Below are 15,348 nucleotides of genomic sequence, written 5' to 3' on the forward strand. Positions count from 1 at the left end.
ACCGCTCGCTTGTACAATAATGGTGGGACGTGAAACAGATTCCCAGAGTTATTTTTAAGTGACTTTATAATCTCGGTGACTTCCGTGAGCTTAGTTGATACAAAATAGAAGGAATTTGGGAATTTCCCATCTAGGTAGTCCCCGGCACGGGCGTTGGTACGTGGGATTTTACTGGCGAGATTAGATCCTATGGTTGAGAAGTCGTTTATCTTGTTAGCTGTATCAGTGGGATGCAGTGGTGTTTCATTAGGTTTAGTTAGGACAATATTCTTGTTTTTTTCAGTTTGTGGGTCCCCAGAATCTGGGAAAGTGTTTTCCAGGTCTTTTTTATATCTCTTGTGTCAGTGAATCTGCTGGAGTAGTACAGTTGTTTAGTTTTCTTTATTACTTTGGGGAGAACTGATGAATAGTATTTAAGAATATCTTTGTGTATAAGCCCTGTCTATATTGCTGGTAACATTACCATGTTTAGCTTGAAAACATAGAGCTTGAAGCATCGACACAAGCTCACAAGCCTGCCATTCCCATTAGCCTCCTTGGGGCGTGGATGGCAGACCCGCGAGGCCTAGCTTCTCCCTACGAGCCCCGTGAGGGCGGGGAATGTGGCTAGGCCTGGGGATAGTTGGTCTCAAAATGAGGGGGTACTTGTGCCTCTTCCCATGGGAAACTAGGTCTCAGACACTCCCTAGAAAGGGAGCCAAGGCCTGGCCACCACTTGGAAAAGGCCCTGGCCGGGAGAATATCGACGAATCAACAAGAAAGAAGAGTAAAGAGCTTGAAGGAAATTCTAATCTAAAACTTTGGGAAATTGCAAAACTATTTTCCAGCACAGTTATTCACCGGAGGTTCAAAACTAATTTTGGCAATTACACACAAACCTCTGTTAAACAACAAGAAGCCCAAACAAGAAAAAGACATCAATAATATGGTAATAATAACATCATTTACAGAGTAGTTCTAGCATCAAATAAAACTATATAAAGACTCCTTATCCTAGAAGTCTTCATTTATTTTAAAGCAACATGTAGTCTTGCATACGAAGAAAATCATATAATTGGACACAAGTAATGATTTTTTTGTATATGGAAGTATTCAAGGCTGAACAAACAATGTAATTCAAGGAATATAAAAACAAAGTTCTAATCCATCCTTTAGTTAAAAGTATTTATTGAAGAGTGAGAGAATTTTTATTTAAGAAATAGGTGCACATTTGGGAAACTGAGAAGTAGGTACTGGGCCGAGTATCTACTTTCTAATTTTTCGAGTACTTATCTCTCACTGCAGTAGCCTATTAGAGTACTTCTGCACCCTCAGTAAAGACATTTCAGGTTCAAATAGAACTTGTGGAGTTCTCACCCCTCGCTGCAGCACCCCGGTCATGCCGTCGAATGATCCGTTGGACAAGAAGAGGCCAAAGCCTTTTGCGAGCACCAGTACTTCAGTGAAATTGAGGTGTTGTCGCATGAGATGCATCATTTCCACTATGTAGCCTCTAGCATCGTCCAGTCTTACACTGTTCCCCACCATAAACACCTCTGGTTTCTGGAAAAGCACATTAAGTGCTGATGAAGTAATTATGCAAAACAAAATTAACATCAAAACTTATCTTAACAACACGTAGGAGAATTATAGTTTTATGATCCTGTTCCGTGACTTTTAGCATTTGAATTAGAGACATATATTGAAAACTGATACATTATTTCGTATGTGGCCATAATAAGTTAATTTATTGCCTAAAAAGGACGGGAAGATTGTCACATTGAAGGTGACTGAAAATAAAGTGTAATTGTCGGCTTACATTGATGCAGGTTGCTCTGATGTGTCTGGCGTTCAGGGTGGCTGGCGGTTCTGGCCAAAGTGGTGTGAAGATCCTTAGGCCGCTGCTGCTATTCCAAGTCCCGGCAACCTTTACCTGCCACGACCCATCACCTGTTGTCACCACGGCGCCCACCACTACCAACAACCTGCATCAGCACCAACACCTGTACCATCACCCAGCTGCACCAACACAATTATCATCAACCACCAATGCCACCCGCCTACATCATCGCTTGTATCATCACTCGTTTGTACCAACACTTGTAGCATATGCTGCCTATTCCGCTACTAACATCGTTACCATCAGCCACTACCACCACGCATTGCAAAAGGATGTAACAAGAGTGGGAGAGCAACTAGGTGAGCTTTCTGCAAAAAATGGAGAAGAGGATGGAGGCAGAGAAGAAGAAACAGAAATCATGAGCTAAAGCTGCAGAAACCAGGATATGGGCCCCAGAATATGAGGTAAATAGGCTGAAGTGAGTTATAGGGCTATTGCCTAGAGGAGACATAGCACCTGAAGCAGGTACATCCCTACTGAATGAGAAGCCCAGCAGAAAGGAAGGAGACATGACTTATGCTAAGGCCCTATCAGTCCACCAAGCAGAGCCGAAGAATGAAGGGGAAGAGCAGTTGGGAGCAGGAATAGCATTAAGGGAGGGAGGAGATGGTGGAGAGGAGGATAAGTCCCATTCACAGGCACGACCATGCCACCAAGAGTTACAGGAAAAAATAAGGGAGACTATGGCCATGTACAAACAGGACCCACAAACACAGAGGGAAAGGCAATTTGAGAAGGAGAGGGAGAAGTCAGTGTTTATTCATGGGCTGCAGGGTAGTGAGAGGAAGACACACAGTGAAAGATGGCAGGAAGAAAAACAGGAGATTGTAAACATCAAAAAACTAGGCGAGGAGGACATGACTGAGACAGTGAATTTTCAGAAATTAGCCAGTCAGACTGATATTCAAGACAGAAACTGTGGAACAGGATCCTGCAAGAGAAACCATGGCTGAAGGAATCATCAACATATAAGAGGATGTTCTTAGACTAAGACAGAACAAGAACAGAATGACAGCAGCTGAGGGAGAGGACATAGAAACGAAAGGGGCTAGGAAAAGAGACAAGGACAGAATTAGCAGATGACAACCAGAGCAGGGCAGAGTAACAAGCTCAAGCACACACAGAACCACCCTCAGAACCCCACAACCAAATACACTATCCCAACACAAACCACAATCCACACTTACTGCCCCAACCCCACTATGCCGTAGTATTCCACAGCACACTGCCAGGTCCCCAACCCTCACAGACCCCACAGAACATAGTGTTGGAGAGGAAACTGAAGGTAGGGTACACAAACGCAGATAGAATAACAAGTAGGAGTGGCATGTAAGAGTGAAAGAGGCATCACCAGACATTATAGCTCTCACAGAAATCAAGCTCACAGGAATGATAACAGATGCCATATTTCCAAAGGGATATCAGATCCCGAGAAAAGGCAGAGGGAACAGAGGGAGTGGAGGAGTGGCACTACTCATCAAAAGCTGAAGGGATTTTGATGAACTGGAGAGAAAAGACAGAAGCAAGAGACTACATAATAGGAACACTTCCATCTGGAGGATCCAAGGTGGTAATTGCAGTGATGTATAACCCACTGCAGAACAGCAGGAGGCTAAGGCAAGAGTATGATGAGAGTAATAGAGAGATGGTTAACACACTGGCTGAAGTGGTCAGAAGGTCTCATGTGAGCAGGACAAAGCTGCTGATTAAGGGTAACTTCAGTCACAAGGAAATCGACTGGGAGAACCTAGAGCTACTTGGGGGCCCAGAAACGTGGAGGGCTAAGATTATGGAGATGGTATTGGAAAATCTCATGTACCAACACGTAACAGACATTACCAGAGAGAGAGGAGAGGATGAACCAGCATGACTGGACCTAGTATTCACCTTTAGTAGTGCAGATATTGAGGACATCACATATGAAAGACCCCCTCGGGGCCAGTGATTACATGGCTCTGAGCTTTGAGTACATACTAGATTACAAGTGGAGAGGGAAGCAGGAAGGGCAGGAAGAATGAAGTCAAATGAGAACTGGCAGGGAAATAAGAAAACAAGATGGTGGAATATGTGACAATATGCAAGGAAGCCGAGGAGGGGTTTGCACATAAGGGTAACAGAAATAACGAGAAAGCCAAGATGAGCCCTTGGTTCACCCAAAGGTGTAGAAAGGCCAAAACCAACTGTGCTAGTGAATGAAAGAAGAATAGAGGGCAAAAGACCCAGGAAAATAAGGAGAGCAGTAGTGTAGCCAGAATTGAATATGCACAAGTAAGGAGGGAGGCCAAACGACAATACGAAAATGACATATCAGCGATAGCCAAATCTGACCCGAAGCTGTTGTATAGCACATCAGGAGGAAAACAACAGTCAAGGACCAGGTAATCAGGCTGAGGAAGGAACGAGGGGAGATCACAAGAAACGACAACGAAGTATGTGAGGAGCTCAACATGAGATTCAAAGAAGTGTTCACAGAGGAGACGGAAGGGACTCCAGAAAGACGGAAAGGTAGGGTACACCATCAAGTGTTGAACACAATACATACAACCGAGGAAGAAGTGAAGGGGCTGCCAAGTGAGTTAGATACCTTAATGGAAATGGGACCAAATAACATCTTTTCGTGGGTCCTGAGAGAGGGAGCACAGGCGCTATGTGTACCCCCTAACCACAATCTTCAACACATTTATCGAAACAGGGTGAATACCTGAAGTAGGGAAGACAGCAAATGTAGCCCCAGTTTTTAAAAAAAAGGAGAGACACGAAGCATTTAACTATAGACCAGTGTCACTGACATGTATAGTATACAAAGTCAGGGAGAGGATTATCAAGAGAGGTGTGGTGGAGCACCTACAAAGGAATGAGCTTATCAACGACAGCCTGCACAGTTTCAAGAATGGGATATCTTGTGTCACAAACCTACTGAAGTTCTATGACAGGGTAACAGCAGTAAGACAAGAGAGAGAGAGAGAGAGAGAGAGTGGTGGGTATATTGCATTTTCTTGGACTGTAAGAAGGCGTTTGACACAGTTCCACACAAGATATTAGTGCAAAAGCTGGAGGAAGACAACAGCGAGTCATGGTACGTGGCGAGGTGTCAGAGTGGGCGCCTGTGACGAATGGGGTTCCACTGGGGTCAGTCCTAGGACCAGTGCTGTTTCTGGTATTTGCGAACGACTTGTTGGAAGGAATAAACTCAGAAGTGGCCCTGTTTGCAGTTGATGTGAAATTGATGAGGAGAATTCAATCGGACAAGAACCAGGCAGAGCTAGAAAGGAATCTGGACAGGCTGCAGGCCTGGTCCAGAAACTGGCTCCTGGAGTTCAACCCCACCAAGTACAAAGTCATGAAGATTGGAGAAGGGCAAAGAAGACCGCAGATGGAGTACGGTTTAGGGGGTCAGTGACTACAACCCTCACTCAAGGAAAAGGATCATAGAGTGATTATAACACCGGGCACATCAACCAAATGTGCACATCAACCAAATAACTGCTGCAGCATACGGGTGCCTAGCAAACCTCAGAACAGCATTCCGACACCTTAATAAGGAATCGTTCAGGACCCTGTACACCGTGTACATTAGGCCTATATTGGATTATACAGCATCAGTTTGGAACCCATACCTAGCGTGTAAGAAAACTAGAAAAAGTGCAAAGGTTTACAACAAGACTAGCCCAAGAGCTAAGAGGCATATCCTTCGAGGAGAGGTGAAGATAAATCGACCTGACGACTCTGGAGGATACACACACACCCTCACACACACACGCGCACACACACACACACACACACCAGTGAGAGAAATACAGTGAACAGGGTACATTATATAACGAGAAGAAATCGAGGTGGATCTACGCCAGGACGTCACATTGAGCTGGACAATCTACAGGCTGCTACAGCTGCATTACAAGTACTGTAATCACCTATGAGTGGTTGTATGGGTGTGGAGTTCCAGGTTCCAATTAACCGCCAAGCTGATTGTGAAGGGTCAACTCTCATAGACGATAAAGAATAGGCACTCAAGTATTCAATAAGGAATAGCAATTTGTAATCTATGGAACAAGGCATAACGGCAACATTGTAAGTAGGCGCAGGTCAATTCCCAGGAGGGTGGGGGTCAGGTCACAAGAAGTTGTGGTCAGGCAAGCGATCAAGACTCCACATTACACTCCAACACACAATCCACCTACTTTTCAGACACAAACCCACACATAATTACACACACACACATACACACACACATACCCAGACTCTCGCATACACTCCCCCCTACCCCACCAACATCTCACACCTTCCCCTGATCCCACCCCTCCCTCTTTCACCCTCCCCCTCCCCACCTCTCCCCCCTTCCCCCTCTCCCTCTTCCATTCACCCACTTTCTTCTCCCTCCTTCCCACTCCCTATATTCCCCCCTAAATCCCCCTCCCCACCCCTCTTCCACATAACCACAGTTCCTCCTCTACCTTCCCCCCCCCCCCACACTCTGACAAACACACTACTAACCTAACACAGAATTACATAGGTTTCCCAATCTGAGGCAATCAAAATAAAACAAAAATGGGCTGCCAGAGAGCAGGAAGGAAAACCAAGGGACAGGAGGATTGGGCAGCAGAGCTCATAAAAAGGGAACATGAATGGGAAAAGAAACTAGAAGAACTTATATTGAGAATAGAAGAGAGGATATATTTGGAAAGCAGGAAGTGGGAGGTGCAAGTCAAAGCAGCAGAGGCTAGGATACAGAGTTTAGAACAGGAACTGAAAAATCTGAAACAGCCTAAAGAACTAAAGAACATTTTGAGATTGACATCAGAAACTGCTACCTCAGTCACACATAAGGGGACTGTAGGGAAAGAAGGAGCAAAACTGCATGTAGAAGCTCTATCAGAGGAGACTGTAGTAAATGAAAGAGCTAAGCTATATGTGGAGGCCCTAACAGACCACAGCAGAGCCCAGGGAAAGCCGAGAAGGGAAAATGACAGGCCACTGAGCCCAAGTACATTAGCTAGTGAAACTGAAGAAAGGAAAGCTGTAATGGTGGAAATTAAATTGAATGAGGGGATACACAAGGATATGCAGTTGGAGAATGAAAGGGTGAGGTCAATCTTTGTGTATGGGCTCCAGGAAGTTGAAGGGGAAACATATGAAGCAAGAAAACAAGGGAAAAAAAAGCAATTGAAATCATCATAAAAGCAATAGGAGAAGACGACATGACCCAGCTGGAAAATTTTCGGAGAATAGGGGGGTTTGTAAAAAAAAGGACCCGGCCAGTGAAAGTGACCTTCGAGGCACAATCGACTCTAAATAGGATCCTGCAGGAGAAAGCACGATTAAGGGACATGCCGGCATACAGGAAGGTGTATCTCGACCACGACAGAACACAAGAAGAAAGGCAGAAACTGAGAGAGATGGTACAAAGGCGAAAGGAGGAAAGAGAGGGAATGGAGGAGACAGACAGGAGATCCCAGACCCAGGAAGAAGATCAAATACAGCCTCCCTCACAACTTCCTATAGAAGCCCCTCAACCAGGCCAACCCCAGTGCAACCAAACACTCTAAACCAAAACACTCATGCCATATCCAATGCCCCCACCCACTGCATTACAAGCTCCACCCCCACAGCAACCACCCATAGTTCCTTATCAGGTCTCCCACTTCCCCAACCCCAATATACCTCCCAGACCACAGTCTCAGAAAAGAAGTTGAAGGTGTGGTATACAAATGCAGATGGAATAACAAATAAGTATGAGAAGTGGCATGAAAGAATCAAGGAGACATCCTCAGACACAGTAGCACTAACAAACAAAACTCACCAGAATAATAACAGATTCAATCTTTCCATCCGGATACAAAATCCTCAGGACAGAGGGAGGAGAGGGGGAGGAGGAGTTGCACTGCTCATTAAAAACCAGCAGGGTTTTGTGAAAATGGAAGGAATGGATGGCACGGGCGAAAGGGACTACTTAGTAGGAACAATCCAGTCTGAGGGACATAAGGTGATAATTGCAGTAATGTACAACCCACCACAGAACTGCAGGAGGCCGAGGTGGCCAGGAGAGTACACATGGGGGGAGCAAAGTTACTAGTTATGGGTGATTTCAGTCACAAGGAGATTGGGAAAACCTGAAGCCCCATGGGGGTCCCGAAACATGGTGAGCCAAGATGATGGATGTGGTACTGGAAAACCTCATGCATCAACATATTAGAGACACTACCAGAGAGAGAGAGGAGAGGATGAACCAGCAAGACTGGACCTTGTATTCACCTTGAGTAGTTCGGACATCGAGGATATCATGTATGAAAGGCCCCTGGGAGCTAGTGATCATGTGGTTCTGTGCTTCGACTACATAGTTGAGCTTAAAGTGGAGAGAGTAGCAGGAATAGGTTGGGAAAAACCAAACTACAAAAGGGAGAATTACTCAGGCATGAGGAACTTCCTACAAGACATTCAGTCTGAGAGGGAACTGACAGCAAAATCAGTACAAGAAATGATGGACTATGTGGCAACAAAATGCAAGGAGGCAGAGGAGAGGTTTGTTCCCAAGGGAAACAGTAATATTGGGAAGAACAAAGCGAGTCCTTGGTTCACCCAAAGGTGTAGGGAGGCAAAAACTAGGTGTACTAGAGAATGGGAAAGGTACAGAAGACAGAGAACTCAGGAAAATAAAGAGATTAGCCGAAGAGCCAGAAACGAATATGCACAGATAAGAAGGGAGGTTCAGCGACAATTTGAAAATGACATAACATGGAAAGTCAAGTCTGACCCGAAGCTGTTGTATAGCCACATCAGGAGGAAAACAACAGTCAAGGACCAAGTAATCAGACTGAGGAAGGGTGATGGGGAGTTCACAAGAAACGACCGAGAGGCATGTCAGGAGCTCAACATGAGATTTAAAAAAGGATTTACAGTGGAAACCAGTAGGACTCCAGGAAATCAGAACAGGGGAGTACACCAGCAAGTGCTGGATGAGGTACATATAACCAAGGAGGAGGTGAAGAAGCTGCTATGCGAACTTGACACCTCAAAGGCGGTGGGACCAGACATCTCTCCGTGGGTCCTTAAAGAGGGATCAAAGATACTGAGTGTGCCATTAAGATCTTCAATACATCAATTGAAACTGGGCAACTCCCTGAGGTATGAACGATGGCAAATGTAGTCCCAATTTTTAAAAAGGGAGACAGACATGAGGCACTGAACTACAGACCTGTATCACTAACGTGTATAGTATGCAAGGTCATGGAGAAAATCATCAGGAGAGTGGTGGAGCACCTGGAAAGAAACAAGTGTATGATTGACAACCAGCACGGTTTCAGGGAAGGAAAATCCTGTGTCACAAACCTACTGGAGTTTTATGACAAGGTCACAGTAGTAAGACAAAAGAGGGGTGGATCGACTGCATTTTTTTGGACTGCAAGAAGGCCTTCGACACAGTTCCTCACAAGAGGTTACTGCAAAAGCTAGAGGATCAGGCACACATAACAGGAAAGGCACTGCAATGGATCAGAGAATACCTGACAGGGAGGCAAAAACGAGTCATGGTACGCGACGAGGTATCAGAGTGGGCGCCTGTGACAAGCGGGGTTCCACAGGGGTCAGTCCTTGGACCTGTGCTGTTCTTGGTATATGTGAACGACATAACGGAAGGGATAGACTCAGAAGTGTCCTTGTTTGCAGATGATGTGAAGTTAATGACAAGAATCAAATCGGATGAGGATCAGGCAGGACTACAAAGAGACCTGGACAGGCTACAAGCCTTGTCCAGCAACTGGCTCCTTGAGTTTAACCCTGCCAAATGCAAAGTCATGAAGATTGGGGAAGGGCAAAGAAGACCGCAGACAATATAGTTTAGATGGCCAAAGACTGCAAACCTCACTCAAGGAAAAAGATCTGGGGGTGAGTATAACACCGAGCATATATCCTGGGGCGCACATCAATCAGATAACTGCTGCAGCATACGGGCGCCTGGCAAACCTACGGATAGCGTTCCGATACCTCAGTAAGGATTCGTTCAAGACTCTGTATACCATTTACGTCAGGCCCATACTGGAGTATGCATCACCAGTTTGGAATCCACACCTAGTCAAGCACGTCAAGAAATTAGAGAAAGTGCAAAGGTTTGCAACAAGACTAGTCCCAGAGCTACGGGGATTGCACTACGAAGAAAGGTTGAGGGAAATCGACCTGACGGCACTGGACAGGGGAGACATGATGACGACATAAAATACTGCGCGGAATAGACAAGGTGGACAAAGACTGGATGTTCCAGAGAAGGGACACAGACACAAGAGGTCACAACTGGAAGTTGAAGACTCAGATGAATCAAAGGGATTTTAGGAAGTATTTCTTCAGTCAGAGTAGTCAGGCCGTGGAATAGCCTAGAAAGTGACGTAGTGGAGGCAGAAACCATACATAGCTTCAAGGCGAGGTATGATAAAGCTCATGGGGCAAGGAGAGAGAGGACCTAGTAGCAATCAGGGAAGAGGCGGGGCCAGGCGCTATGACTCGACCCCTGCAACAACAAATAGGTGAGTACACACACACACACACACACACACGCGCGCGCACACACACACACACACACACACACACACGCGCACACACACACACACACACACACACAGTTCCACACAAGAGATTGGTGCAAAAACTGGAGGACCAAGCAGGGATAACAGGGAAGGCACTACAATGGATCAGGGAATACTTGTCAGGAAGACAGCAGCGAGCCATGGTACGTGGCGAGGTGTCAGAGTGGGCACCTGTGACCAGCGGGGTCCCGCAGGGGTCAGTCCTAGGACCAGTGCTGTTTCTGGTATTTGTGAACGACATGACGGAAGGAATAGACTCTGAGGTGTCCCTGTTTGCAGATGACGTGAAGTTGATGAGAAGAATACACTCGATCGAAGACCAGGCAGAACTACAAAGGGATCTGGACAGGCTGCAGACCTGGTCCAGCAATTGGCTCCTGGAGTTCAATCCCACCAAGTGCAAAGTCATGAAGATTGGGGAAGGGCAAAGAAGGCCGCAGACGGAGTACAGTCTAGGGGGTCAGAGACTACAAACCTCACTCAAGGAAAAAGATCTTGGGGTGAGTATAACACCAGGCACATCTCCTGAAGCGCACATCAACCAAATAACTGCTGCAGCATATGGGCGCCTAGCAAACCTCAGAACAGCATTCCGACATCTTAATAAGGAATCGTTCAGGACCCTGTACACCGTATACGTTAGGCCCATATTGGAGTATGCGGCACCAGTTTGGAACCCACACCTAGCCAAGCACGTAAAGAAACTAGAGAAAGTGCAAAGGTTTGCAACAAGACTAGTCCCAGAGCTAAGAGGTATGTCCTACGAGGAGAGGTTAAGGGAAATCAACCTGACGACACTGGAGGACAGGAGAGATAGGGGGGACATGATAACGACATACAAAATACTGAGAGGAATTGACAAGGTGGACAAAGACAGGATGTTCCAGAGATTGGACAGAGTAACAAGGGGACACAGTTGGAAGCTGAAGACACAGATGAATCACAGGGATGTTAGGAAGTATTTCTTCAGCCACAGAGTAGTCAGTAAGTGGAATAGTTTGGGAAGCGATGTAGTGGAGGCAGGATCCATACATAGCTTTAAGCAGAGGTATGATAAAGCTCACGGCTCAGGGAGAGTGACCTAGTAGCGATCAGTGAAGAGGCGGGGCCAGGAGCTCGGACTCGACCCCCGCAACCTCAACTAGGTGAGTACACACACACACACAGTACCGCACAAGAGACGTGTCACAAAAGTAGGGAGGAACAGTCAGGAATATCAGGAAAAGCACTATAATGGATCAGAAATTGCATGACAGGAAGAAAACAAAGAGTGACGGCACATAAGAACATAAGAAAGAAGGAGCACTGCGACAGGCCTACTGACCCATGCGGAGCAGGTCCATGTCCCCCAGGAATAGACCACTGACCCCCCCCCCCGGATTAGCCCAATGACCCACCCAGTCTGATCATCTCCACTCAAGGATGGAGCACTGCACCAGACCCAGCAGCACAAGCTAGTCAGGTCCAACTCGCACCCACCCACTTATGTGTTTCTCTAACCTATTTTTAAAACTACACAACGTTTTAGCCTGAATAACTGTACTCGGGAGTTTGTTCCACTCATCCACAACTCTATTACCAAACTAGTGCTTTCCTATATCCTTTCTGAATCTGAATTTTTCCAACTTTAAACCATTGCTGCGAGTCCTGCCTAGGCTGGAAATTTTCAGCACGCTATTTACATCCCCTTCATTTATTCCTTTTTTCTATTTATACACCTCGATCATATCATCCCTAATTCTACGCCTTTCTAGAGAGTGCAGATTCAAGGCTCTCAGTCTATCCTCATAGGGAAGATTTCTGATACATGAGGTCATCCTCCTCTGTACGTTTTCCAGAGCATTTATATCCATTCTGTAATACGGTGACCAGAACTGAGCAGCATAGTCTAAATGAGGCCTAACCAAGGATATATAGAGTTGAAGAACAACCTGAGGACTTCTATTATTTATACTTCTAGATATGAAGCCAAGAATTCTGTTAGCTTTATTGCGAACACTAATGCACTGTTGTCTTGGTTTTAGATTACTGCTAACCAGAACTCGTAAATCCTTTTCGCAATCAGTAGTATTAAGATCTACATTATTTAGTTTATATGTGGCATGGTTATTTACCTGTCCAACATTTAGAACTTTGCATTTGTCATATTAAACTGCATCTGTCACTTCTCCGACCATTGCATCAGCCTATTCAAATCATCCTGGAGTGCTCTAGTGTCCTCATTAGAATGAATTGGATGGCCTATTTTGGTGTAATCAGCAAATTTGCTTATGTCGCTATTTATTCCCTCATCTATTTCGTTTATGTAAATTGTGAACAACAGCGGGCCCAACACTGACCCCTGAGGAACACCGCTTGTGACGTGCCCCCATTCTGATTTCTCCCCATTTATGCAAACTCTCTGCTGTCTATTTGTCAGCCATGCCTCTACCCAGGAAAAAATTTCTCCTATTCCGTGTGCCTTAAGTTTCCTCAATAGCCTCTGGTGTGGAACTCTATCGAAAGCCTTACTGAAGTCCATATACACAATATATTCATTACCATGATCTACCTCCTCAAACACCTTAGTGAAAATTTTTAGTAAATTCGTAAGACAGGAACGCCCCTTTGTAAAACCGTGTTGAGATTCATTAATCAATCTGTGCCTGCCAAGATGACTACGAATTGCTTCGGCAATTATTGACTCCATAAATTTTCCCACTATGGAGGTAAGGCTTATTGGTCTATAGTTCGAAGCCAAGGACCTGTCACCTGCCTTGTAAATAGGTATTACATTTGCCATTTTCCACTTAACAGGCATTATGCCAGTTTGTAGTGAAAAGATTAGCCAAAGGTATGCTAAGTTCCTCTTTACATTCCTTTAACACCCTTGCAAACAGTTCATCAGGGCCTGGGGATTTGTTAGGTTTTAGTTTCTCTATTTGTCTGAGGACCGTGTCACTAGTTACCGCAATCGTACATAGTTTATTATCATCCTCTTCTACGTAATCTATTATTTCAGGAATATCGCTAGTATTTTCCTGGGTGAAAACTGAGAGGAAGTAGGTATTTAGAATTTCACACATATCCTTATCACTGTCAGTGATCTGACCAGAGTTACTCTTAAGTGGGCCAATCTTGTCCCTAATCTAACTTCTGCATACCTGAGAGAACCCTTTTGGGTTAATCTTTGAATCCCTTGCGACCTTAGCCTCATAATCCCTTTTTGCTTTCCTTATTCCTTTCTTTATTTCTCTTTATTTGAATATATTGATTTCTTAACTGCCCATCCCCTCTTTTGATACGCCTATATATGCCTCTCTTTTGACCAATGAGAAGTTTTTATCTATTGTTCATTTGGGATCATTTTTGTTAGATCTGATTTCCCTACTCGGAACAAAAGTTGTCTGGGCAGCTAGAACTATGCTCTGAAAAACGTCATATTGGCAACCAAGATCACCTACCTGACCCATTGTCAGGACATCCCAATTTAGGCCACCCAGGTAATTTTTCAGGCCCATGAAGTCGACCAAGCGAAAATCTGGGACAGACATTTGATTGCAGTTATCCGAGTAATTCCATGATATATTAAAACTAAGTGATTTGTGATCGCTTTCCCCAAGCTCATCATTAACCTCAAGATTATTAATTAGTGAATCTTTGTTGGCAAGAACCAAGTCAAGGAGATTGTTTCCTCCAGTTGGTTCTGTACGTGACGAGATATCAAAGTGGAGGCATTAACGAGCGGATTTCCTCAAGGGTCAGTCCTAAGAACGGTGCCGCTTCTTGTATATGTGAATGGCATGACGGAAGGATCTTGCGCTGAGCACATCCCCTGAAGCACACAACCAATTACTGGTGCAGCATATGATTCGATATCTAAGTAAGGAGTCATTTACGACACTGTACACCGTGTACGTCAGACCCATGTTGGATTATGCAGCACCAGGATGGAGCCTACACATGGTTAAGCACGTCAAGAAATTAGAGAAATTGCAAAAGGTTTGCAACAAGACTAGTCCGGAAGCTATAGGAGAGGTTAAGGAAACTCATCCTGACGACACAGGTAAACAAGAGGGACATAGGAACATGATAACGATGTATAAAATACTGAGATGAATTGACAAGATGGACAAAGCTAGAACGTTTCAGAGATGGTTCTCAGAAACAAGCGGCATAGGAATGAAAAGAAGTATTTGTTTAGCCTTATAGTTGTTACGAAGTGGAATAATCTGGGAGTGAAGTAGTGGAAATAGCTTTTAAGAAGTATGTGAAGGCTCTTGGAGCAGGGAGAGAGTGACTTAGTGACGACTACCGATTATTATTATTATTATTATAATCAAAGGGGAAGCGCTAAACCCATAGGATTATACAGCGCCCGGGGGGGGGGGATGTGGAAGGCATTCAGGCTTAATTTGGGGAACTGGAGCACAGATCCAATTCCCTAAATCAAGAGCCCCTCACCAACATCAAGGAACCTTCCATGAGGGGACGACTACCGAAGAGGCGGGGCCAGGAGCGGTGAATCGACTCCTGCAACCACCCACCCACACACACACACACACACACACACACACACACACACACACACACACACACACACACACACACAAACGTGGAATTTATGTTTGGCCTTAGCTTCAATACACTTATATACTTTTCTCTTCCCATCTTTCTGATATATTTATAAAAATTAATCCAAATTCACTCTAGACCTTTTTTCATATAAAACTAACTCATTGCACCTCCTCTGCTAGCCATTTGACCTGAAGCTCTGAATCGACAACTCCGGTTTAGAGCTTTCTAACGACATAATTATATTTCTAGGAGACCTTGGAGAAGCGTAATTTTTCTTCACTCCAGCAAAATATTCCGATATACTCATATTGCATAAATTAAATTTATATTTAAAAAGCA

The 15,348-nt window shown here is 44.9% G+C and overlaps 1 protein-coding gene across 1 annotated transcript in view; it reads right to left on the reverse strand.

The window, feature by feature from the left end:
• LOC128692796 (glutamate receptor ionotropic, delta-1-like) overlaps positions 1-15,348 on the reverse strand; it is an 89,292-nt gene that overhangs the window by 57,402 nt on the left and 16,542 nt on the right. The window contains exons 4-5 of the mRNA XM_070090137.1: positions 1,799-1,964; positions 1,357-1,542 (exon numbers count right to left, since the gene is read on the reverse strand). Of these exons, the coding sequence (XP_069946238.1) occupies positions 1,357-1,542; positions 1,799-1,964 (352 nt within the window). The remainder of the gene's footprint in view (positions 1-1,356; positions 1,543-1,798; positions 1,965-15,348) is intronic.

Source organism: Cherax quadricarinatus, chromosome 30, assembly GCF_038502225.1.
Source record: "Cherax quadricarinatus isolate ZL_2023a chromosome 30, ASM3850222v1, whole genome shotgun sequence".
NCBI classification, from domain to species: Eukaryota; Metazoa; Arthropoda; class Malacostraca; order Decapoda; family Parastacidae; genus Cherax; species Cherax quadricarinatus.